The following is a 27067-nucleotide window of genomic DNA, read 5'->3' on the forward strand; positions in this document are numbered from 1 at the left end:
TATAGAAGTTGTCTGAAAATTGCGTAGTATTTTTATTTTAGTATTAAAATTAATAATTATATATTTTAAATTGCTTCATAAAGTCTGCTCTATTACACACAATGAACAAAACTTTCTAACCATGCAAATCAGATTTATATGAGAAAATTAGAATTTCCCTTGGTTGAAAGTAAAAATAATATTCAGATAAAAAAACTTTATTTTATTATAACACTCAACCAAGAGTTTCATTCTTTGATAGGTACAAAAGTTTTATATAAATATAAAATTTCTAAAAGAGGCTATTACAGTTTTGTGGACAAAATAAAAATATACCAAAGGTAAGCAGTTAATATATAACGTGTTATATATTTAATTAAATAATAAAATATAACTAAAAGATGTATCAAACAAAATTATTTTGATCTATTTCATGTTCAATTGTTTCTCATGGTATTTAAAAAAGAAATGGTGAGTACCCCATTAAAATGTTCTTTTTTATGAAAATGTTTAATTTTAAGAAATTCTGAAAATTCTAAGATAAATATATTATTATTATTAGAGGAATCAATAATAGTAAAAACAAAAGGATACCATAAACAATTTGCTATCAGCTGTTAAGCTGAATATTTTTAAAACTCTACAAAGAAATAAACTTTAAAAAGGAGTAATACGCACACGGGTGAGTGTGCTACCATTACACAACAGAGCCCTTACTTTTTACGATTCAATTATTTAAATCCGGCTGTTTCTGTCGTATATGCATTTAAATAACTACAATAATATATGATCAGAAGATCAAATACCTGTCAAGCACTTTTATTTACAATAATTAAATTTGTATAAATGGCACTAGCTAGAATTAGACAGTATCTCTAATTATATGGAATGAAATAGTACTAAATATTAATAAAATAATACTTTCCAATATGGTTTATATTTTGAACGAGGCCTTTCGAAAAAACCAAAGTTAAAAACAAAATATAACAATTTGTATTTGTGGAGTTAACTTATGATAAAACCTTTGGTTTCGAAAGGCCTCGAACAAAAAAATAAACCACATTGGAAAGTATTATTTTATTAACATTTAGTACTATTTACTAATTTTTCCAGTTGCTCCAAGAGTCTTCAATATGGAATGATGTTGATAATTTTCTTATTGAGCTATCAGTGCTTCTGACCACACATTTATACTACAGATGATAACGAATGAGGAAGGATATTGTATTTACAGTGGTAAACCATAAGCTGTTGGGCAACCTGTATTCCATATTCCAAAATACATCCAGCAGTCTGAAAAGAAGATTGCACAAGTTCCATTGGAGAAAGGAAACGCTAACAGACCAAATGTGAAAACAAGGAAAGTTAATTACGTAGTTTGCTCAAAGAACAGATGTCAACGCATAAGCGAGAAAAACTTTTGTCTTTTGATAGGCATCAGTTATAAAAAGTGTATAAGATACTAAATAATTTAAAAAATTTTAAAATGACTCCAACGGTACCTTTTCCAGGGAAATCCGTCAACGCATAAGCGAGCACGGCCACTTTAAAGATACGCTTACACAAGCCGGGAGCAACAAACAACTGATACCTTTGGACAAAATCTCAGTTGCCTATCGTGCTCGCTTATTTATTGACGGATTTCGTTGAAACAAGTACCGTTGGAGTCTTAATACAATTTCTCAAATAGTTGATATCTACTAAATGTTTTATAACTATATTTATTTTGTTTTTGTTAATTGACATTCAAATTTCCAACAGACGCTATTTTGTTAATTAAAAAATAACACAATTATTTATTTTTGTCTTATCTATTCAAACCTATGTACCAAATTTGGCATATATATATATATATATATATATATATATATATATATATATATATACAAGTTTAATATATCTAACGCTAACATTTAATAAAAATGTACAGTTAAATGTGCATAAACAATGACACTATTTACGCGTTTGTTTCTTTGTAAACTGAAAAATATTTTAAATATTTTAGAACATTTAGAGCTGGAATTGGTACATTTCAAAAGAACAGTCCAGCGAACTTTCATCTAGTATAGTTCTTGCCGACTGCTTCAAAGGGAGTTTTTGGAGTCCAATTTTGACCATCTTATGTTTTAGGATGTTTTATAGTGTAGATGAGTGCTTACCTAATCGCTGACATCTAAAAACGGCGTGCAAACTAATCATTACTCTTTTGAGAGTTTGCACACTATGAATGTAAGCAAATTTAAAGTAGTGGTTAAATTAATTAAACATATGGCTGTGCTGTTGTAAAACAATGTTTAAATAGATCAGTTGATTACATTTGACAGGCTCTCACAATTAATATTTTAAAACTTTGGAAACCAAGATTGGATTTTTCACTGCTTTAGTGACCAGTGGGGCGTAGCCCGGAGAGATTTTCGAGATAAGAATAGGCTTATATTCATTCCAGAGGCCCTAGGGATGTCCATGTAAAATTTAGGTACATTGGGTTCAGTATTTTACACGTGAAAGCACAACAAACAAACAAAGCCACTTTCGCATTTATAATATTATCAGGATGTCTCAGCTTAAAACTAATTAGTTGGCTTTGGTATAATCGGGTTCGTGGCGGCAACATTTAGTGTTAACCATAGTGGAGCCAAAATATTTGGTCGTCCAATTACAGGACAGTATTTTTATGTCAGAAAGGAAGTGTTTAGGATTAGGACTATTTACTATTTTTCTTAGAAATTAAGTCAGACAGCGTTTCGTCACTTGCATGATTTTATTATTTCGGAGGGGCTTTCTTACGGGGGGGGAGGGGGTTACAAGGTATAAAATATAATCCAAATGCAGCGGCTTGGGAATCTTTCCCAGGGAGATTATTGAATTTAAGATCTCATAAATGTATTTCAGCTTAAAATGTTGAGTGCTCTGTCTCGCCTATCGGTACGACAGGCAGACTATTTAAAGTTACATGTTGGCAGATCGGAACGACAAATACGCTGTTGTAGCGGTACGGCAAAACACGTTTCAGGCAACTAACATAACCTAGCAGCAAAGTCTTGAACTTTTTCAACTGAACCTTCTAAATATAAAAATATCACTGTACGTTGTAACCAACTGCCTGGAAACAAAGCTAAAAGCAGCGGTTTTTTGTTGTTCCGATCGGCACGGCAGTGTACTATCCAACTATTTTGTGGGAAATAAAAATAATAAACATACAATGAGTGTTCGTTGAATTGTAATGAATGCAGTTTTACTACAGTAAAATACTGCGTTAAACACAACACCGAAGAAAGGTCACAGGATTGCCAATGTTACGCTTCTAGTAAATAACAAAAAATTATGGTCGGTCCGATCGGACCGGCAAGGAATTTTACGAGTAAGTTTTTAGTTCGTAAAAGGACTTTTCGGTCAGATCGGCCGACAATTTCTATATACTGTTGGAATAGTAGTCATAACTATCCCTTTTTTATATGAAACATATAAAGTATCGATATCATGCGCAAACGAAGATTGGCACCACAGGGCAAATGTAACTAAATTGCTTTGGCAGCTACTGGGCGCAGTTTAAATACTTCTCTTTCAAAATGTCGGAGGGCGGCTTGAGCCCCTGAGCTTCCCTTATGTAAGGCCATGTAATAAATTATTATTATCAGCCCTGAAGGCGAAGATACCTCCCGTACCACGGTGTAAAATCATCTAGACAATAACACAAGCCAGACGAGGATTAGATGACTCCTGATGTGGGATAGATTAACTAAAATAAACAAAACACAGGACATTTCCGGGGGCGAGAATAGATTGAAATGTAGGCGTTGCGACACCCCGCTTTCACTCTCTAGGGGCGGAAACGAGCGACTTTCCCCGCAGATACTTGGGTACGAGCAGTACTGTATGTACACAGATGTGCACCGGGATGGATGGAGACATAGTATTGGTGACAGGTAATTTTCATTACTCCTCTAATCGTAGTACTTTTAGTAATATTTTGTTGAATTAAAATGTGTTTTTGTCGTTCCGATCGGAACGGCAGTGTACTTTTCAACCATTTGGTTTTGAAATAAAAATAATAAACCACACACAATGACTGTTTTTGATTGGTAATGAGTTTTTACCGATATTGAGGAATTGGTAATTTTTCAATATTATCTAGTATTTATAAATATAAAATAAATTATTAGTGTGTAATTATTACATTGTATGTTAAAATACTGCTAAAACAAAAACAAACGGTAAATTAATTTTTAAAATAATTATTTATAGACCGTCGTAGATTGTATGTAACGCTTAGAACACAGTAAGATGTGTGCTACAAGAAGTTGGTACTTTTTCAATATTATCTATTGTATATTTCTTTATACATAAAATAAATGTGCAATTACTGCATTGTAAAATTATTGCAGGCGAAGATGTGCCACAAATAATTGCTGAAGGTCTGTTTTATGTTTCCTCATCAATCACAAAGTCAGTTAAAAAAAGAATAGTTAGCAATATAATGTAGTAATATAAATAATTCAAAAATAAATAACACATTTATATTTTTTTGATAAGGTTGCCATAATAATTAATATATATATATATATATATATATATATATATATATATATATATATATATATATAGGTTTATTAAGCCTAACCGTGAATGAATTTTATAATTGATGTTACAACATTTTAAAATGTATAGAAGCAATCTTAATTTTAGTTAATAATCCTAAAAATTTTCAGCCTTTTTAAGTTAACATTTTGAATTTATGTTCATAGTTTCATAGAAAACTTAAAATTGCTAAAGTGTTTGTGGGTTAAATCTTTTGACCCACTGGCTCCAAAAATCCATTAAGACAATTAGTATTGTTTGAAATTCGTATTAGATATATAGATTGGCTGTGTAAAATATCCTCACTCCAATGAATTATTCTTACGTGTACAGAAACAGATGCAATGACGTTTTAATAAAAAACCCACAGCTCAATTTGTTCCTGAATTGCTACTGAAGTACAGAAGACGGGCTAAAATGGCAATATATGTAGTTTAATTTGTTTTGTAATTTCATCGATGAAAATGTATTTTATGCAACTAAAATATTATTTATTAGCGTGGAGAGAAAGGGGGAGATATGGAAATGTGGACTTGGTGACTAATACCAGGCAGCTTTCTTCTTGTTTACTTGTTTCGCAATGGTTATATATCCGCTGTTTTCTCACCAGGAATCTACTTCCGCATGGAAAATTATCGACAAGTTTCAGCTCCCTAATTAAAAATCCATTGATCAAGTTTGTAATCTGTCATTACTCTGTCTTATTTTGCAGACGAATTGAAATGCGTATTAATATAAACCTTATTTTTTACTTAATTTTAAGTATGATTTTTACACTTACCTTCAAAGTGAGTTTTCTAACTAACTCTTCCTCAAGTCATAGAGCCTTTTATCTCATCTAGAGGAGGACCAGAAACAAAAATCCCTAAAATACACATTTTAGGTTATAGGTTGAGGTTATATAACTTCAACGAATTGTATGAATCCCCACGAGTGCCATCTTTTCCCCCACGCGATGAAAATGTTTTTGCATGACTTCATTTCTCGTGTTGGAGTGTTTTCTTTGAAGATGGAAGAAGGTATTCTACAGGCTCTCTTGTAAAAAAAGAACAGACCAAGAAGCACTGGTTAGCTTCATAAATTTGTATGTCAAAAAATAAATTCACCAGCGCAGGTTGATTTAATATTCAAGAATCAAGAATCTTTATTTCCAAAGTACATTACAATTCACACAAAAATTACTTAAAAAAAGTAGAAAAAAGTACAATGGATAGGCACCTCTGAGCTATTAGCTGAGTTGAGGTTGCCATCACTAATTAATTTAAGGCAGATGGGCCTGGCAGCTCCTCTTTCAGAGTAAAATATACATAATTAGAGTAATGAATAAACCATACCAATATTTAATACAAAGCACACAATTAAGTTGTATTTCATAATGAAATGCAATACATTACCACAGCAAATAAAAAATAATTAAATTCACATACATATACATACACACACATACATACATATACATAAATAATATGTTTGTATAAAACAGTGCGGTCCTTCAAACTGCCCGCCTCAGTAGGCCGTCAATCTCTTGTGATGGAATCGGTGATCGCCAAAGCTCTGCTATCCTAACCCCTATCCATCTCTGCGCTCCTGATACTCAGATTCAACCGAAAAAGAAACGCAGGCTTTGTCCTGGTTGAATTTCTGAAGGTTAGTGAATATTCAAAACGCCATTTTGGAATGGTGATTTTTTTGTACTGGCGGACTTGGACCTGTTGTCTCTTGGGCCGCTTGGTTGGACCCTATCGAATTCTAGGCAACGCGACACGACGATATAATCGATTTAAAGTCTTATATTGCTCTATAAAATCATGGCCTGAGGTACAAAGAGTAAGACGTTACCGTTTATAAGACCACAATCAATCAGTGGTTTTGAAGTTTTGAAAAACTTCTGTTGAAATCAAAGATATTTGTTTGTTTACTTTGATCAAATCAAACATATGTTAGGGTATTCACTTTTACTACTGAACCACAACAAATTACAATCGTACAATTATTTAACACTTTACTAGAAGTGGACCTTTTGGAATTCTAGAAAATTCAATGTGGCAAGGTGAATTTTACGACGCGGAAAATCAAAGTCAACGTCATTTCAACAGAAGAAATCACAGGTCTCAATATACTGGCTTTAATACACATTGGAGTGTGGTGGAAATCCTGGTGTTTGTGATAGCAGTTTGGGGTTTAGCTGTGTGCATATTTTTCTTCTATATACTTTATTCCGAAACCCGCCACCTTAGCCAGGCAATACTCGGGCGGAAAAACAAAAAGTTGGAAGCAAACTACAAAGCAGAGGACGACTACTTTTATCTCTTCGGTTGAGAAAAATCAGAGCATTTTAGTTGTCAACATTTGAGGTTATGTTCGGTTATGTTCGCGTATTGGAATAGTTTTGTCGTTTTTAAATTTATCCTGAGAAGACAAATGGAAAATAAACAATGAAAAATAACAGTGCATTAAGAAATCAAAGTAGTTAATTCGGTATAAACCTCGAATGAACAAAACATATGTAATAGTGCTTTATTTCCATAACTTTGAAAGTGAAATTGCTGAAAGAGATGACAAGTTGTAAGATGTTCCTGGGGGATGTTTTAGGAGGTAGTGGGTTCCTTGGACAACATGTCGTTCGGGAATTGCAGGAAAGGGATCCAAGGGTGACGGAGATTCGGGTCTTGGACCTCAAGCCCTACAGGAATTGTTTGGGTAAGTTGTATTTATAAAAAAGTATATTTAAATTATATATTCTAGTACACTACTGTATATTCAAATATGTAGGGGAGGTTATGTTGTAGCTCTCAATTCTTTCCATTTATAACCTGTTGTTGATTGTATTGCCAAATCAATTTTTCTTATCAGAGTTTCTCCTTTCTTATCTCTCCGCAATTTTACTGGATTGTCATTTTCGTGGAATTATCATCTCAGATATTCTGATACCCTAGTGAACTTTTCTCCCAGGCTTATCTAATCTGGTTCCTTGTTACGTTCCCGTTTATAGAAGTTAACTTAAAATTAACACACTAACGTTCGCACCACACTTCTGTTATATACTACAATTGGTACTTGAATATTATCCGGAGGCCATTATTTTTTAAAGAATTTTTCTTACCGGAAACCTAAAATAACAGGATTTCGGACATTTGCCATAGTTATAGGTCATAAAAGGTATAACACAACGTTTCGAGGATTGGAATCTATCCTCTTCGTCATGTGGGGGAGGAATTAATGAATACAAAAACAACAAACAGAAAGAAGTGAAGAAGGGAAAGAAACGATAGAGAAGGGCTGTGTGATGTGTGATTGTTATCCTCGTACGTGATTTGTGCTCGGGACTTCGCATCCTGTGCAGTGACAACGTCAGGACTGGCTCCAAGCAGCTTTTGGGTATGTTTGAACCCTTTTCTTTCCCTTCTTTACTTCTTTCTGTTCGTTATTTTTTTATGTATTAATTCCTCCCCCACGTGACGAATAGGGTAGATTTAAATCCTCGAAACGTTGTGTTATACCTTTTAAAATCCTGTTATCCTTTCAAAACTTCTATCGTCAATAACAAACCTTAAACAACATTATCAGAAAGAACAGATTTCATTTGACTTACTGTGCAAATTACGTGTCATTGTTACGATCGGTTCTCGTTTTCTGCCTCCAAAAATGAATCGATGTCGGCGAGAATGAGATCAATATCGACAGATTGTTAGATATATCGGTTACAAGTAACTGTCAGTAATTTCTTACTCACGATGTGTAGGCTACATGAATAAAATAAGAAAAACTTTATCTCTTTCTCACAGTTTGATAAGTTAGTAGATCAGGTTATTTCACAATAAACACTGCTGTATTAATAAAAGTATTTAGTAAGAAAATTATGCAGTCTTCATGTTTAGATTTATCCACCTTGAACACAAACGAGACAAGTAAAAGTAGATAACGTGAATTAATTAGATACCGTTTAGATAATTAATAGTTTTTGAGGTATAATGTGGATGTCCTTAAAAAGTAAAGAATATTTAAATTTACCGCCACAAAAAATTTAGGCTCTGTGTGTTTGTTTGAAATTTCAATCAATCACAACAGCCACGATTGTTTAAATTCTACAAATGAGATGGAAAGACCTGAGTTATCGCATGTACTGTCCTGTCCTGCAAAAGACAATGAGTGATCATTGAAAATATATGTACAGTGCCAAATACTTAGAGGAACTTTTTCAGGACATGACGTTAAAAAACCCATCGTTAGCGTTGTGGCTGACGTCACGGAGATAGAAACCTGCAGGACAGCGTTCCAGGATGTATCCTGCGTGATCCACTGCGCTGCTTTCGTGTCCTACGACTTTCCTGCAGACACCGATCGTCTACACAGGGTCAACGTCATAGGTAAGAGACGTTTTATTGCAGTCATCTTTTTCTGCCGTGACGATCCCCATTTGCTATTGGCCTCTGGTCAGTCGTAGGTGGTTGGTTGACGAATGCAGACCTATTGCGACCTGTACTATATAGTTACATTTTGATAATTAGTATTGTGTATAGTTTTCTATTAAGTGCATGTTTTAGGGTTAGTGAAGTTGACACACAACATGGTGGTTGTGATTTCTGACTTAGGCGTGTCACAACGCTTTGGTATGATTTGTTTAATTTAACCTAGTTTGTAATTATGTGTTAGGTTAGTTATTTACCCGAAGAAGAGATCAGATTGCAGATCTCAAAACGTAGTGTTACTGATTTTTTGTTTCACTGAGCGGTAGCAGAAATGCCCGGAAAATCCTGTTTCTTTGACGATCCTTCCAACCTCAAAAATAAACTTCAAACAAAGTATGGTAAGGAAGCTGGACTCTATAAACCCGACTTCTTATTATATCCTATAAATCCTTTTTCTTGTTACAAGATTCCTATTCCTGTATTCATTCTTTTTTCTCTTTCACCCTTCCTTCTGGTCTTGTCAATAAAGTTACCTACCAGAGATTGAATCTCTAAACCGACTTGAAGTTCAGAAACCTTAATTTTCCATTCCTTTATATAACAAATCCGGAATAAAAAAGTCTTTTAATCCGAAATAATGAAATTTATTCCGAAAATATATAAACTCTACTAACAAGATTATTATGGCATATAATCTAACCACATTAACAAGTTACTTGTTTACATAAACAAAACAATAGATAAGGAAAGGTCTGATAACAGACGGGTCTTCTCTGATAAGGCCTTGATGTGCAGATCACTGCGGTAATATTTAGAGTTTCTTACTACATTTAACTAAAAGTACATCTTAAAGAAAAACACATTTGCGTTGATAAGAACATATTTTGATCAATTTAAACTGTTGTTAAACTTAAATTTGCTTACTAGTTAATGTAATTTTATACATACAAATATGACTCTAATATATTGAATACTTTAATTTACAAGTAAAATTTAAACAATGACAATAAATCTTGACATTTGAGACCAATGAAATAGTATTCTGATTCTATAAGTTTAATGTTGTGTTTGGTTACTATTTAAAAGAGAAGTACATTTAAAACTAAAGAATTTTTTATAAAGGAGACGAATTTAAGTTTGCAAATATGTAAGAAAAAGAAATAATTCAATTAAGCATATTTTAGACTAGAGTCTGTTGTTTCTGATATCTATTTGTTCAGTTTGACTAAGAAGTCAATTAGTTATATTATTGCAAAAATAATTACAAATTTTATTTTGTTTTGGAATTTGATTAAATAAATATGGACCCATGGAGGAAAACGAACGCCTAAAAGCTATTTTATTAACTTTTGGGTTTTGGATAAGGCCTCGTTGCAGTCTCCTAAAACATTTCACATCTGCATACTATTATGTAACAAAAAAATGATAACAAACGACAGTTAGAAAATAGTCAAATGAAGAATCTAATCTACACCATTAATTAAGGAAGAACATAAAAAATATCACTTGTCTGAAATCAAATTATTATTATAATCTAATATATTTATCAGTAATTTCTGACCACGCGATTGTGGTTTACAACACAACATTCATAACGTAACTCCTGTTTGTTTAATTTAGATATAGAGATAACTGGAATTTGTTGTTTAAAACAAAGTTTGTCGTGAATAATCTTCTACGCCACAGGCGAGAATCATCCGCGTGTTTGTTTGTTGTTGGGCATTTGTTTTCCTTGTTTGATTGTTTGTGGTCATTAATTATCTTGTTTTCACACTGTACTTTTAGAACAAGGCGAAATTCTTTACAGCTAATTAGCAATGCTATTACGAGACAATCGGGGAATTTTGTAACGTGTTGTTGTAGATTATCGTACATCTGAAAGATCCTGTATATGTCCTGGGGGTTTAAGAGATGGAAACATGTTTTGTCCCCTCAGATGATTAGTTAACTTAAAATGATCTGCCTGATCCCCCAAGGAATGTTCAGTGAATTATTAGGATGAGCATAAAAGCAGTAAATTTCTTTTATCTTCCGCTTTGTTTCTTTCCTTCCATAACATTAAGACGAAATAATAAGAATTCTGGAGGGACTTGAAATTTAACATTTATGCGTACTTGGTTGTGTACAGTTCTGGAATGTTGTATGTGTTATCGCAATTCAATTACTTTAATGCTAATATTTACGATATTTTTCAGTCCCCGTATTTTTATGCAATGCATTTGGAAATTCTGTTACTTCATTTGAGTACTTCAAATACTATTCAATTCAATTATAATATATGTATTTTAGTGATGTATTGTAGATTTTCCATTCTCTCTCTCTCCCTTCCTATCCCTCCATTTACCATAATCGAAAAACACAACCATCATGACACTATCGAAGATCAAAAATTAAGCTAGTTTACATACAAAGAAGTTATAAAATATTCTAATTCACCCTTATGTATGTTTAGAAGCTACGAGGTTGCTTTCTTTTTATACGTGTCGGGTTTGTAAACACTCAGTAGCTTAAGGTAATCTGGTAATTTAGGAAAAATTATATTTGCAACGTGTGAATTTGTGCAATTTGTAGACTTCTCCAGCGCTTATATTGGAATATTGGAGGGATTTAGAATTAATCTTACATTTACTAAGGGAGACAACGCGTTACATTTCTCTCATCAGATAATTTCTGAACCAATTGAACCCAACAAGCTTGAGCAGAAAATTCGATACCGAGATATTTCACTCCTCACCGCTCCCGAATTCACCCTCCTGGCTTATCTTGAACAAACTTTACCATCTCTTTTGATAGGGCATTAAATAATGAATCCGGTACCATCTATCCTAAAAGTCTAACCTATAATGCTTTCTCCTTTTGTACCCATGGAAACGTTTTTATCTTCCAGGTACCCAGAACGTGATACGTCTGTGCCAGGAGATGAACGTGCCCCGGCTGGTCTTCACGAGCACGTCTGAGGTGACGTTGGTGCCGTACTTCCATCACGGTTTCTTCTCCGCCGTCGTCAACCAGACCGAGAACAAGGCTACGTGCCCCAAGGATATCTCCAGACTCGTCTTCTCCGCATACGCAGGGTCCAAGCTGCAGGCGGAGCGGTTTGTGTGTGAAGCCAACGGGACCACTTTGAAGACAGGTGAAGATAGTCAGTAGTACATTGTCTTTACATCCAAACCTTTAAGGGTGTTCTTCTTTCCTGTGAAACTATATGGATCTTTATGAAGACAGGTGAACATAGTCAATAGTAAATTTCTTTTAAATTCAAATCTTTAACAATGTTGTTTTTTCCTGTGAAACTAATAGGACCTATTTGAAGACAGGTGAACATAGTCAATAAACCTTGGAGAATGTTTTTCTTTCCTTTAAGACAATAGTATCTATTTTAAGAAAGTGGAAGATAATCAATAGTACATTGTTTTTTTTTTATTCAAACCTTTAAGTGTGTTCTTATTTCCTATGAAACGAATAGGAACTATTTGAAGACAGGTGAAGATAGTCAATAGTAAATTGATTTTACATTCAAACCTTAGAGAATATTCTTCCTTCCTGTACAACGAATGGAATCCATTTGAAGACAGGCGAAGATAGTTCATATAATTTGGTTTAGAATTCAGACATTTAAAAATATTTTCCTTGTGATTTAAAAGGGACTTTCTTGAAGACAGATGAAGATATTAAATAGTAACTATATTAATGGTTTTAAGTTTTACAACGCTTCAAAACATCACTAACAAAACAAATCGTGAATATTTATGCCCCTTTGTGTAGAGCAATCTTCAGTGAACAATAATTGTTAAACGCATTTTCAGGTATGTGAAGGGGGCAGTACTTTAACGTGATTGGCTGAAAGCTAAGCAGTGCCGATCAATCAATCCAATATTTCAGTGCTCAATGTAGCTTCTTCAACATAGCCTGCCAAGTTTTCGATAATATGTTGCTAGCTTCTTTGTTAAGTTATATTCCTTCTTTATTATTTTTAAGGGTTCTCTCTTTTCCTTGGATAATAGTATGGAATCTTTTTAAGTTCTCTTTTTTGAATTATATTTAATTTACCTCAAAACATGCCTTATGACTTCAGTTGAGTGACGCTCTTTTTAGTCATCACTCTGTTTTTCACTTTATTACGGTGAGGTAAAGAGACAAAGGGCTTTCTCTGTCTCACTCACTCGAGCCGGTTGGCTTCAACAACGTAACTGAATCAAATTACCTCATAGTTTGTGAGGAACCACAACGCGTATAGACAATCTACCTTACTAATTATGTTTTCTTTCAAATTTTCATTTAATTTTAATGATGTTTCAAAAAGATAGTTATTTTTAACCTTTAATCTTTTCATTCTTCAAACGCTTTTTAGATATACTCGACTGATAAAGTGTTCCGTTCCAGTCAGAAATGGATTTTCTTAAAGTTTGTTTGTAAGAGGATAAGACAAACGAATGGGCTCTCGTATGACTGGTTTATTCAGTCACAATAACAGATCAGATTGCAGATCTCGAAACGTAGTGTTACTGATCTTTTTTCACTGAACAATGACAAATGTCCGGAAAATCTTGTTTCCTTCAGAAATTGAATTTGTGAGGATTAGATATTTCATAAGATTGATTTATTGATAGAACTTATTGATTTTTATTTTCATTGTAACAAGAATCTGAGGAAATCTCTATCGCACTTAACATCTGTAAGATCTTCTCTGGTAATTCTTGGAGTTTAAAGTTGGATGAATTGGAGCCTCTGTCTAGACCCCGTGGGACAGCCACCATGAGGAGGTTCAGTGAACACTATCTCATGCCATCTAGGAAGAAGGAGAGATTAGCTCTGTTAAAGCCTCTACCGGTCAAAGCTGGCAATGTAGAGTTCTAAAGTGTTTCAAGAATCCAGAGGAAACGCTGCAAATTCGGTTGTAGGGAGGACAACGAATGGGACTATGGAAGGGATCGAGCATCACCGACATTTGCCCAGCGACCGTCTTCCCAACGAATAGTTCATACGCTCTTACGAGAAGCATTTAGTGAAATGTTAGCTTTAATTGGACTATATGTTTCCTAAAGATCGTCCCAACAATAAGGGCATGATTTGTAACCCTTGCTTTTGGCTTCGAGCGCTGGGGTAAAGCGCATCCTTAAGGGAATCCCACAAACTCCAACAATCATTCCTCCGCAACTAGACGCATCAATGAAGTCATGCTTTTTCCTCAATATTTGCGATAGGGATTTCCTGTTTCTAGCTTTTTTTGCTATATTGGGTTGCCTATTCGACACTAATATTGAAATATCATTTTTTGGTCCCGTGCAGGTTCTACTGGCAGGTGTGGATCATTAAGATGTGACCCACCCTTGGGGAACCTTTTATGCGTAAATAATGTAAAACGCATCTTAGAGTATTAAATTTCCCTTACAAAAAAGCAGCTATGGTTGGAAGGGCTGATTCGATTTGAATATTGAATTTAGCTCCAGTTCACCTTCCTCTTACGGGCAAACGTTAGCTGCTTCATGTGTAGAAGACTCGGTTGCTCCACCGTGCTTTGAAATCGTGTCAGTCAACATCGTAGTGCGCTCATTTGTGCAACTGATGAGACAATGAGAATACCTCTTCACCTGGATCGCACTACTTTTTGTAGTTTGTGTATCTCTGATGTCGAAACGATAGGGAGGGGGGGTTCGTTTTAAGCGTCTTCGTTCTTCGTCACCGACAATTTTTGGGTCCCTTCAGACGAACATGACTCCAGGTTTCAGAAGTTAAGTCTGCAACAGCATCAGATTTCAGATGTTGCACGTAAGAAGAAGGCGAACTGGAGCTGAATTCAATTTAAAAAAAATTACTTAGTAATTTTTTATCTCTCTTCGAGTTCCTGGGGGCAGTGTGTAGAGTCCATGTACACATTGACTCTCCGAGCAGCATCGCCACATATCTGTCAAAGGGTTATAAATCCTAGTATTTCCAAGTGCCTGCATTATTTAGCCCTTCTTCTAGTGTTCCCACATGGGTAGTTGTAACTAACATTAACGTTCAAAACCCAAACAAACAATTACGGATAGGTCTTGCCACTCTCGCTGTCGACCAATGCTGCTTACTAATGACTTGATCTTCTTACATTTGCCCATGAAACAAATTTACCCATTACCTACTCCTAATGCTCCTAATGTTGTAAACAATAAAGGGTTCATGAGTCCTTGACGTTAATAACAAGTTTAATATGATGAAATATATATATATATATATATATATATATATATATATATATATATATATATATATATATGAAATAAGTTTAATTCTTGACAATGAAACATTTAATTTATGAAAATGGAATCAAATATTAATGTGTCCATAAAAATGTAATTTTAATAGGGATATAAATAAAACATCTTTAATTTTATAACATTATAATCAATTTTTAGCACTTACATAGTCATTTATTAGTCTCTTCAATTTTTTTCTATTTATGCAACGTAAAATTTCGTCCTTTTTTGGGTTGCATATTTCAAGTTATTATTGTTTTTTTTTTTTTTTTGTTCATAAACGTTGTTCATAAACTGTTCCTATTTCCATTTAAGATAAAAACATTCTGTTTCTAAAACAATTTCATTTATAAGACCAGTATAAAATCACGAAATTAATTTCACTGTAATGTGTATTTTTCTTCATTAAAGAAACATGTATTTCGCTACGTCAAGAAATTCATCTCTCTGAAAAATTATGGAAAAATCCAGTCCAAATGGATGTCGAGCACTTGGATGTGCGTATTTACAAGGACGCGTTAAACTTTATTGTGAACCTTAGAGTAACTTCCGTACTGAAAAGGAAAATTAAAATCTATGTTTTGTAACAATTAGTAGTTTTGCATACGGTATTAAAATGAGGAAATATATCAAAATAGATATTTTCAGGAGAGAACTGTACTTATTTGTGTCTACAGTACCCGCGAATTCAGTTCCGGTTTCAAGTTTAACAATGTAGTAGAAGATGAAAAAAATTTATGTATTTGTAATGAAAGGAGTACATAAACTGGAGAAAAAAAAGGAAAAGACAACATCTGTGTAAAATGCAAAAGAGGACTTCACCCTAAGTGCACTTCCGATCACCAATGATAAAAGAAATTCCGGGAAGGCGCTATGTATATAACCTTTATGTAAATAGACATTGTGCACTTATTTATTACATTTATTCCGTTTAAATAAATATTATAAGGATCAGTACTTACTTTTATAGACTTTTAAACTAAAAAAACTAAAAAATGACGTGCTAAATTCTTTACGCTGTTTTATTTTTGTTTTATGTTTATGAATATATCAATGTAAAGTTTCAACTATATGTATAAAATAAAATGGTCTTTCAGAAAAAATGTTTATTACAATACTATTTTCCTACAAGTTATGCAAGATCAAACTCTGTTTTGTAAAAGTTAAATTCTTTTAATTTTTTGTAAGATATAAATCTATTATACACCACGTTGTTCTATGGATTATTGGAAATATAATGGTAAAATAAATAACAATATAACTGATCAAATAAACTATTAAAGCTATTTTACTAAAACCATGCAAAACGTCAGAAAACTGTCTGGCATTTTTAGTATTGAAAAATTGTACTGAAAGGGTGATCAAAATGAGGTGAAAATCATATAAAAAAGTTCCAACAATAGATTAGTGATAATTTGGTATTCCCTCATTAGTGACAATTAGACCAATGACTGACTGCGATGTCTTATTTAATTAACGTTAATTGGTGTAATTAACCTCTAATTGTGTTGGTACAGGGGAAAAGCTGAGGACGGTGGCATTGAGGCCAACCCTGCTGTACGGGGAGGAGGACCGTGGGTTCATTCCCCTCATAATGAGGGTGGCAGACTACTGCGAGGGCAACTTTCCACGAGTGAGTGGCCCTGGGGGGAAACACCAGCTTTGCTACGCGGGTAAGTTCTAGAATGGAGTAGTGAAATACTTTCCACTAATATAGAGAAATAGTTATAGTATAACATGTGACTTTCCCCGAGGGATGAGCATTTGAATTAACATTCTAGCTAAAAGATGACTAAAATCAAAATGATAAAATTTTTTTGAAAAAAATGCCAATTTTTAAATTTTAATAACTCGGGAACTATTATACCTGCAGAGTTGCAGTTGGTCTTAAATTTTTCCACATTTGATCTACTTTTAAAAAAGGTATGAATGACTTTTCATGAAAACCCCACCTTTCAAGAGCTATAATCCGAAAAGAGAAAGTCCAAAAGTTTTAAAGGTTTTTTGGCTCTTGAAAGTTAAAGCTAAAGGATTTCGAAGCTGTAAACTTGTTTTAATACTACTCTAATATGTCCTGACAACATACAAAATATTCAGCTTCCTGCAATTATTTGGCCTAAGGCCTGTTTTTGTGTCAACGACGACTGGCCTCATGAAATGGAATATTTCTTTATTTGAGGCGAATTAGGGCCACATGGCCTTTTCTTACACTTAACCTCCATGGTACAGACTGTAGCTATGAGTTGGGTCAGGTATCCACATGAAGACGAGACCAGATTTGCTGTTCTTGAAAGGAAGTATTACTGATTGTTTTTGTGTTACTTGATGGCAACTGTCCGGAAAAGCCCAATTTCTTTCACAATCTTACCATCATCAAAAAGAAACATTTAGTAAAGAAATTATCAATACTGAAATACATGAGATGTTTAAAGTATATATCCCCCAGTATATTATTTCCCCAGGAGGGTTCACTTCTGGCTGGTTTATACCTTCCAGTTGAACCAATAGTGAATACAGCAAAAACCGATGTGTCACAACCTATGGATGTCCAGGAGCGACACATCACTAACCGCAAATGTCGAGATTCTGGAGTGCAAGGGTAATTCGATAGGTCTAGTCTACTGCGGAGATGACTATTGGAGTTGGTAGGGTTCGTTCTCTAATAGTCAAAGGTTCTTGCCACCCTATAATTATGTGCCACCCCCTGCCTGCTTTGATTGGAGAGGGTGGTTCAGAGCTGTCTTCTGTTTCTTCCGAGGGGACATGAGATTAGTGCCATAATCCAAACTTCATGAATCTCGACAGGAGGCGTCTTTTCTCTCAACCTAACCCATCCAAAATGTCCTATAACTCCGGAAGCAGCGCAAAGGTCTCTATAGGACTAGTTGAAATTTCTAAGCTTCTTGTCCTGAGAGACAAAAAAATAAGTATATTTATTATTTGGTGTATTGGAGAAATTAGTTTTTAATTCATAAAGTTGGTTTAGTATGCCATATAATTGGAGTATATGTATCGTAAAACATACCAAATCTAGGACCAATATGGCAACCAGGTTACATTGATTTAAAACAAGGACTTTTTCGGTCCACCGACTTTCGCTGAATTTCTCTGAATGGGTTTAAAATGCAAATTGAGTATGCTCTAAACAAGGATCGGTATAGAAAAATGCAAAAGGGTTCTGCTTTGACAAAGAATCACTGTTGCTTCAACTGAAACGTAAGCAAATAATTAAAGCCCAAATCACATGAAGTTTAAGTTCTACTAGAAATGATTACGTAATTGCAAGGCCACATTCAGCCTATTGACTAGTCTCGTAGGCCTAGTTTCACTTCCTGTAATGTGAATAAACCAGTTTCGAAATATTCAACTTCTATTTTTGCTTCACTAAAGTGACTGTTCAGAATTGTGAATTGGCAACATTGTTTACTTCCTAAATATAGCCTGTCTATATTTCAAGTAGGTATTTTGACGGATACGTCAATATAGTAAACTAGCAGTTACCCGCGGCTTCGCACGCAATTTTCTGTTGAAAAACTGGACAATATATCTATGTATTCTTTTTCTATGACATAATAAACAGTCTAGAGATAATCGATAGTCACTCAAAGCTATTCCAATCTCCTGATCCAATTTAGATTTAAGTTTAAAGAACAGAGGTTTGGGATCCTGAGGTCGTAAAGTGAAACAGTTTTTATAAGATTAGTATTTACCTCCCACATTCCATGATAATTTATTGAAGTTCTTCGATGGCTTCAGTAACAATAAGAGTTAGCCTTTTTATCCCAATGACGAAAGTGTATCGTACAACTAAAAAGTTGCTGCGGTCAATATGGGTCTGTTCTGGTCGTTTAAATTCACCCCCGGTGTTTTGGCATAATAAGTCGCCCGCCATTATCTTTTTATTTTCATTAGCAATGTAAACAGATGTTTCAGAAAGTTTGTCGAATTATAGCTGTCAACAGCTGTTTAGTGCCAGTTTAATTTGAATTATGAAACATTATTACGTTTCGTTCTTATCATAACATTCGAATGTAAGCAAACTAATTTTTCAATTTGAATTCGACTTTATTTGGTGAAATGAATGTGTTATGGGTGGTAAAAAGCACTCTAAATGTTAATTCAGACCAAAAGCTATACCTGTTCCAAATTTCAGCACAATCCGTATAGCAGTTTCAGCGTGATTCGAGGACAAACCTCGAAATTAGTGGGATTCAAGAGCGGAATGTGCAAAACATTTGCTGTTTCTAAAACTATTATGAAAATTAAAACACATACTTAAATATTCAGATAGGGTATCTTATTGTATAGAAAATTTTTAGCTCAGGTTTCAACTTGTGGAAAAATATAATGAGCCACAACTAAAAACGTTTTAGGGTTTTCATTATTTATTGTTTTAAAACTAAACTATGAATAATGAGTTCAGGATGAGGCAGTATCTTATTCAACAATGGCTTTTGATTATTTTTTTATGTTTTATTTATTATTTATTCTGCAAATTTCTCGTCGCCACGATGGTTAGCCATAAGACTAATGCAAACATGTTCACCATCATCGAACTCGGTGATGCCTACGTAGAAATAAAGTTTCATGCAAAAGTCTATAGGTAAGTTGGTTCTCAAGATATCGTACTGACAGAAAGACACAAAACTTCGATAGCGCTCAGCCAATTACATATATCGGAACAAGCTTCTTCATGGGACACTCGGTGTATTAAAGTCCCTATAAAACCGATCTCAAATCATTTCTCTGTAAATAAACCATATTTTTAAACTTTTTTAATATTGTGTCAAATACTTTAAACAATTCTCTTTAGGCAATCAGGTTAATGCAGGTAATCACATGAGCTTTAATATCATTGCTTTATTAAGTCTATAATCATTTAAGGTGGTGCTATGTGTAGGTATTCGGCAAAAGTTTAAAAATTTTTGCGTTTTTTAGTCTAAGCACATTATCTAAAAAGAAGAATAGATGTTAATATCTCATATAACAGATGTTTTAATCACTCCCCAAAGAGTTTTAGGCTCTAAACTATTCGGGGATATCTTGTAATAAAGCACACAAAAACGACTGAAGTTAAGGTTATTAATTTTTTATATAATATACGGGGGGTGTAAATAAGTCCTGATACACCTGGAAATGTTCCAAACGGATTGAGATATTGATGTAAAATGTTTATAATACTTATTAAAATTTTTTTTGGACTTTTCGGAGGGTTTATATATATATATATATATATATATATATATATATATATATATATATATATATATATATATTTAAGGGGGGAAAGAAGGGGGTCACTTTAAAATTTCAAATTGCAACCACTATCTTGAGACATATCGTATTAAAGGACTATTCAATAGAAACACAATGACACTAAGAAAACACCTGGATGCCGTTTCTAGCAAAGGTTATGGGCAAATAATGCAGAAAAATAATAATTTGTATGTACAATCCCAACGTCTTGCGCATATAAACACAATGCATGCGTGATATATTTTAGTAAGACTTTGAGGTGCCCAGCTTATCTCTTTATGTAATGTTTCTGGTGAGCATAGTTTTGGTAAGAGGTGTCTTTTTCTAGGTGGCATTAAAATGATGGGATTATTTGCCCTTAGCTTTTACTAGCAGCCTTGTAGAGATGTGTTGTTCACGTCATTGTGTTTCCATTGAATAGGCGTTTAAAATGACATGTTACCAGATAGAGGTTGCAATTTGAAAATTTAAAGTTACTCCCTTCTACCTCCCTTTGAAAAAGGGGGTGAAATATTTTTAACCTTTAAAAAATCCGAAAAGTAATTTAGTAAGTATGTTAAAGATTTGTACATCGATAGCCCAATCCGTTTGGAATATATCTATACTTATCAGGAATTAATTTAAACCCTGTATAATAAAAATTTAATTTTGTTGTAATGTGTATACCTTTTGAATATTTAAGTGATCAAGTACAAAAATGTTTTTGAGTTTTTTCTCAATTACAAAATATATTGAAGAAACTTAAAATTATTTTTAGGCTACTTATTAATAATATGTTTAAAATAGAACATCTCCCACAATTCTACGACTAAAAAAGGCGTTAAAGTACGTGGGGTTTAACATTGTTCTTATGAGGCTACAATCGAGTATATCGGGCCGGCTGCTAAGTCATGAATCACTAAAACATGCCATTTTCTGAATTAATAACTCATATACATAATTTAGGTAATCACGTATTCAGATGTTTTCTTGGAGTTGGTCACAAAATTTCCATAAATCCTTTTTTAAATGCCTATAAATCCTTGTGTAGTGATACAAAAATGAAATTGTCCCTTCCTCATAAAGGAGGATATCTTAAAAGAAAATAACTGAAATAAAATAAATCACAAAAAAATATTGTGCCACTCTCTTGGCAATCAACATTATAATGTCGATCCGAATCAATTCCGTAGTGGTGATTGACATTATAATGTCGATCCTAATCAATTCCGTAGTAGTAATCAACATTATAATGTCGATCCGAATCAATTCCGTAGTGGTGATTGACATTATAATGTCGATCCTAATCAATTCCGTAGTAGTAATCGACATTATAATGTCGATCCGAATCAATTCCGTAGTGGTGATTGACATTATAATGTCGATCCGAATCAATTCCGTAGTGGCGGTCGAAATTATAATGTCGATCCGAATCAATTCCGTAGTAGTAATCGACATTACAATGTCGATCCTAATCAATTCCGTAGTGGTGATTATAATGTCAATTCGAATCTATTCCGTTGTTGTGGTCAACATTATAATGTCGATATGAATCAATTTCATAGTGGTGGTCGACATTATAATGTCGATCCGACACGCACCATTTTTGAAAGTTCATATAAGTACACAAGTCAACAACACCACCACCACTTTTACTATTTTAAACAGAAAGAATTGCTGTTTAGCAACATTGATTTACCAGTGAATTAGGCTTCTATTTGAAAGAATAAAAAGACCATTGACCCATGTTTCAGGGAACGCCGGCTGGGCTCACGTCTGCGCTAAGAACGCCCTCGCCGACAACCCGGAAGTGGCAGCCGGACTTCCGTTCTTCATCACGGACGACTCTCCCATCACCGACATCACCAAGTTGTGCGTCCGCCTCACCCAGCCCCCGGGAGAACCCTCACCCTACAGCCACTCTTGGTGGTCACTTCCACCCTTCGTGACCTACACGCTGGCCGCCATCCTGGAGCCCCTTCTGGGGTTCCTCCTGCCTGTCCTGGGCGCCGGCCCGCTCCCTCTCCCCCCGACCGCGGCCATCACCTTCCTCGGGTCCATCGTCCTGTACAACCGTCTCCGCGCGGACCTCCACCTCCACTACGCCCCCGTGTACGGCCACCAGGCGGCACACCTCAGGGCACTCAAGTACTACTCGGAGGAGGCCAAGAGGAGGTTTGTTCCAGAGGAGCGCGAGTGTGGGGGAGAACAGAGGAGTCAACAACTACAACAGCAGTTGTGTTAGAATAAGTTATTGGTTGTGTTGTGTATATTTTGTAACGTAATGAGTTCATTAAAATCTTTAAACTTTAATACTACGTTAAGTGTTTCTTTCATCCAATTTGAGATAATATGTCAAAAGGAAAAAAAATATCGTTTGATGAAAAAAGTCAAAAAATTTGCTATTTACGATGGAAGGATTGTGAAGAAAACAGGATTTTTCGGATATTTAACATCATTCCATGATACGACAATCAAGATTACTGATTTATTGTATCAGTGAATGGTAAATGTCCGGAAAATTCATGATTTCTTTAAAGAAAATACGATACAGAGCAGTTTTGAAGGACCGGAAAACCTAAAGATATTAGCACCTTCAATCCGGTGACCGCAACTCCAACTATTCGATGTACTGCAAGCATTGCGTATCAACTAGGCGCTGGCATTCTCCTTTAACCTGGATAGTGATAACTTTGCTACCCTATGAACTTTTGACCTCAAAATGAGCAGAGCTCTTCCTTGGACTGAAATTAACCTGTATACCAAATTTAAAGTCTCTGGATCCTTTCTGTTAAGATCGCGGAAGGAAAGACGACTACACTGTTGGTCCTTGATGATACGTAAGTAAAGTTCTAATAAATCTTGCCTTTGCACATTCAAATATACAGGGTGTCCTAGAACTCTCTACCAATATTTTCAGGAATTACTTCTGGACCAAACCAAATAAAAATATCGTATTCAAACTTTTGAAAACTTAATCACTAACCAAATATCCGTCATTTTGTTCGGACAAGAATAGCTTGTCGTAATAAGTTTAGGTTTGGTATATAAATGAAAGGCCTAATTACAAATAAAATAATTTTTCAAATTTGTTCAGTTAGAAAATGTAATTACAAATCCAACGATACCAAGTATAAGAAAATCGGTTGATAAATAAAGGAGATAATGCGCTTTAAAAAAACCGAGTACTAAAAATATCCACTTCCATTATGTGACAGCACTGTTTGTGAGCACAACAATCAGCTGTTTTAATTTTAGCTGTTCCAATCAGCTGATTATAGCATTAAATTGTTCAAATGTAGTCATAATATCCTTACCTATTGCAGAATTAAAGTGTATTTTGATTTAAACATAAGATAATAAATATTTTTATAATTTACTCTTTTGACTTTTTTCCGTAGTTAGCCTACACTATTATATTATAAAAGATATGTACCAAATTTCAATTTATTACAATAAGCGGTTCTCGAATAAAAAATTATTTAAGGAAAAAACACAGTGCCGGATATTTGGGTAGTTATTGAGTTTTAGAAAGTTTTAATACGATATTTTGGTTTGCCTTTGATCCAGGAATAATACATCAAAATATTGCTAGAGAACTTTGGAATATATATTTATAAATGGACGAAATCGTGACACATGTGTGATACTAAACCAGTTGCTTATTCCAGAATCTAAATTATGCATTATCAGACTTTCGAAACTAAAAATAGCATTGTACAAATCAGCTATACTAGCAGCATTGTAAACAGTAGAAATAAAATCCGCCAAAAGCGTTGCTAAATATTATATAGCATTACACTCTAGTATAAAACGGTTCTTGACTTACAAATCAGCATGAAAGATATTTAAAGAAACTAGTTTGTAGTCATATATTGCCAGACAGCACATCTATGATTGAATTTAATTAGGAAAGTAAATTCTAATTTATAGATATATGAGGAATATCTAAATAAAGCTATGTAAGCCTAAGAATTTTAAGAAATTAATTTCAATAGAGAGTGTATTATTTATTAGTAATACTTAATTACCCATATACCTGTAAAGGTTGGGAAGTGAAATCTATATAACACTTTGGTGTGCAAATCTTACTTCATATTGAGTTCTGTTTATAATTACGAAAAATAACTTTTATTTCATACAGCTAGTAGAAGTATTGCTTGTGGTTACTACAGCAAATCCATGCAATGCAACAGGAATATCATAGACAATGCAATATGAATATCACAGACAATGCAACATGAATATCATAGGCAATGCAACACGAATATCATAGACAATGCAATATGAATATCACAGACAATGCAACAGGAATATCATAGACAATGCAATATGAATATCACAGGCAATGCAACCGGAATATCATAGGCAATGCATCATGAATATCATAGACAATGCAATATGAATATCACAGACAATGCAACAGGAATATCGTAGACAATGCAATATGAATATCATAGACAATGCAATATGAATATCACAGACAATGCAACATGAATATCATAGGCAATGCAACACGAATATCATAGACAATGCAATATGAATATCACAGACAATGCAACATGAATATCATAGGCAATGCAACACGAATATCATAGACAATGCAATATGAATATCACAGACAATGCAACAGGAATATCATAAACAATGCATCATGAATATCATAGACAATGCAATATGAATATCACAGACAATGCAACAGGAATATCGTAGACAATGCAACATGAATATCATAGACAATGCAATATGAATATCACAGACAATGCAACATGAATATCATAGGCAATGTAACACGAATATCATAGGCAATGCAACATGAATATCATAGGCAATGCAACACGAATATCATAGGCAATGCATCATGAATATCATAGAAAATGCAATATGAATATCACAGACAATGCGACAGGAATATCATAGACAATGCAATATGAATATCATAGACAATGCAATATGAATATCACAGACAATGCAACATGAATATCATAGGCAATGCATCATGAATATCATAGGCAATACAACATGAATATCATACATAGGCAATGCAATATCCGTCCGTTGCATATCAGTAAGTAAAGACTGTCCACGCAAACTTTCAAATTTAGGATATTACTAGGGTGTTTCAATTCATAAAAGATGAAATAAATCCAAAGGGTACACTTAGAATTATAGACTTTTATTGGTAAGCACAATTTTGTAACATCAATCACAAGTCATTTAAATGTAAAAGAAGAATACCATTGTCATTAAAATTCATTAATTATATATCCTACTTATTCATATTCACAATACAAAATTACTTATTAAAATGTACTCCATTATCGCTAAAGCACGTATCACATCATTATATCAGTATAATCTATGAGTGTGCTTAGCACAGGCCTAACCTCAATAATCTGTTAAGTACAATGATTTGAAAACGGAAAATTTTAAATAATTTTGTTTTGAACAATTAGGGTTTTAATATTCCTAAAATTAAATTAGTCTTAATGTCTTTTCAATTTGAGCAACTAATCAAGTCAGTATGGATTTTAAATAGAATCTTCAATCTCAGGATCCAAGCCAAGAAAAACGAGAACCACTCTTCACATTTCGCTTGAAATCTTTTGTATACTAGAGTCCAAGTCCTTTCCAAAAACTATTCGCATACTAGTTTTGAAAGGGACTTCGATAGATTGTCAGCTTGGACCCCAGAATGAAAGGTTTCCTTGGGGTGTCCTTCTTTACTTGCTGAACTCCAGAGACTTGTAGCAGCGGCAGCGATCTGCAGGACACCTCGAAGGATAGACGATACACTGGTCCTGGCAATAGGCGTCAGCTCCTGCCCTTCCGGCGATCTCTCCAATCGCGTCGCAGGTATCGCTGGAAATTGAAAATATTTATTTTTAGAAAATAATTTATTATACCTTCATATAAACACTGATACCATAATTGAGATTTATAAGTATTTATTTCACTTATTTATTTCAATTATATATTCAATAACCACGGGTGCCATATCCTTAAAGCTATTTTGACAATTTTTTATGTTGTTTTATTTTGTGTTGTTGTTGGAATCTTTTTTTTTGTTTTTTCATATTTTTTTATTGTTTATGTTAATTTTACCATTATTATTTTTAGTTTGGCAGACTCTTTTACACAGATGTTAAATTTCTTTTAAAATTAATTGTTCTTTCAATTTAATATAAGGATTTTATTTAATTGTCGTTTTACCGGGGAGGTAAACCTTAGCATAGTGATCCCTTATAATTTGGCTTCATACCTGTAAGGGCTACCTTTTGCGGGAATTCACAAATTTATAATACATATTTTAGTAGTAATTACTGTTAGTTGTAAGTAATTATTGTATATTTATGAACTGTTTTAATAATATATTATTTGTTTCATTTAATTTGAAAGAAAATGAGTTCGTATATTTCTGCAATAAAGAGTGTTCTACTCTATTCTATTGACATTTTATAAAACTAAACAAAATACAATAAATTTCAATACAAAGGAAAATATACTTTAAATAAGAATATTTATTCGTTGTTTGAAGTTTATTTTTGAAGATGTAAGGATTATGAAGGAAACAGGATTTTCCGGACATTTGAAACAAAAAATCAGTAAAACTACGTTTCGGGATCTGCC

General features: G+C 33.8%; 2 protein-coding genes across 3 annotated transcripts in view; one reads left to right on the top strand and one right to left on the bottom strand.

The window, feature by feature from the left end:
- Positions 1-6512: 6512 nt before the first annotated feature.
- On the top strand, positions 6513-22750 carry LOC124367113 (3 beta-hydroxysteroid dehydrogenase type 7). The gene is made up of 5 exons (XM_046823767.1): positions 6513-7257; positions 8760-8924; positions 11854-12099; positions 16720-16875; positions 22192-22750. Exons 1-5 carry the CDS (start codon positions 7113-7115, stop codon positions 22680-22682), a joined length of 1203 nt encoding a protein of 400 aa, XP_046679723.1. The 5' UTR covers positions 6513-7112; the 3' UTR covers positions 22683-22750.
- Positions 22751-25592: 2842 nt separating this feature from the next.
- The window catches only part of LOC124367421, a 62293-nt gene continuing 60818 nt past the window's right edge, over positions 25593-27067 (bottom strand). For both annotated transcript variants that reach the window (XM_046824224.1, XM_046824225.1), the window contains exon 8: positions 25593-26299. In XM_046824224.1, coding sequence (XP_046680180.1) covers positions 26161-26299 — 139 coding nt within the window. In that variant the 3' untranslated portion in view covers positions 25593-26160. The remainder of the gene's footprint in view (positions 26300-27067) is intronic.

Source organism: Homalodisca vitripennis, chromosome 8, assembly GCF_021130785.1.
Source record: "Homalodisca vitripennis isolate AUS2020 chromosome 8, UT_GWSS_2.1, whole genome shotgun sequence".
Classification (NCBI taxonomy): Eukaryota; Metazoa; Arthropoda; class Insecta; order Hemiptera; family Cicadellidae; genus Homalodisca; species Homalodisca vitripennis.

Excerpts from the sequence above, each read along its gene's own strand:
- LOC124367113 (XM_046823767.1), top strand. The coding sequence starts at position 7,113 with ATGACAAGTTGTAAGATGTTCCTGGGGGATGTTTTAGGAGGTAGTGGG. Across the intron at positions 7,258-8,759 it reads GCCCTACAGGAATTGTTTGG|GACATGACGTTAAAAAACCC; the intron begins GTAAGTTGTATT and ends GAACTTTTTCAG. Across the intron at positions 16,876-22,191 it reads ACACCAGCTTTGCTACGCGG|GGAACGCCGGCTGGGCTCAC; the intron begins GTAAGTTCTAGA and ends CCCATGTTTCAG.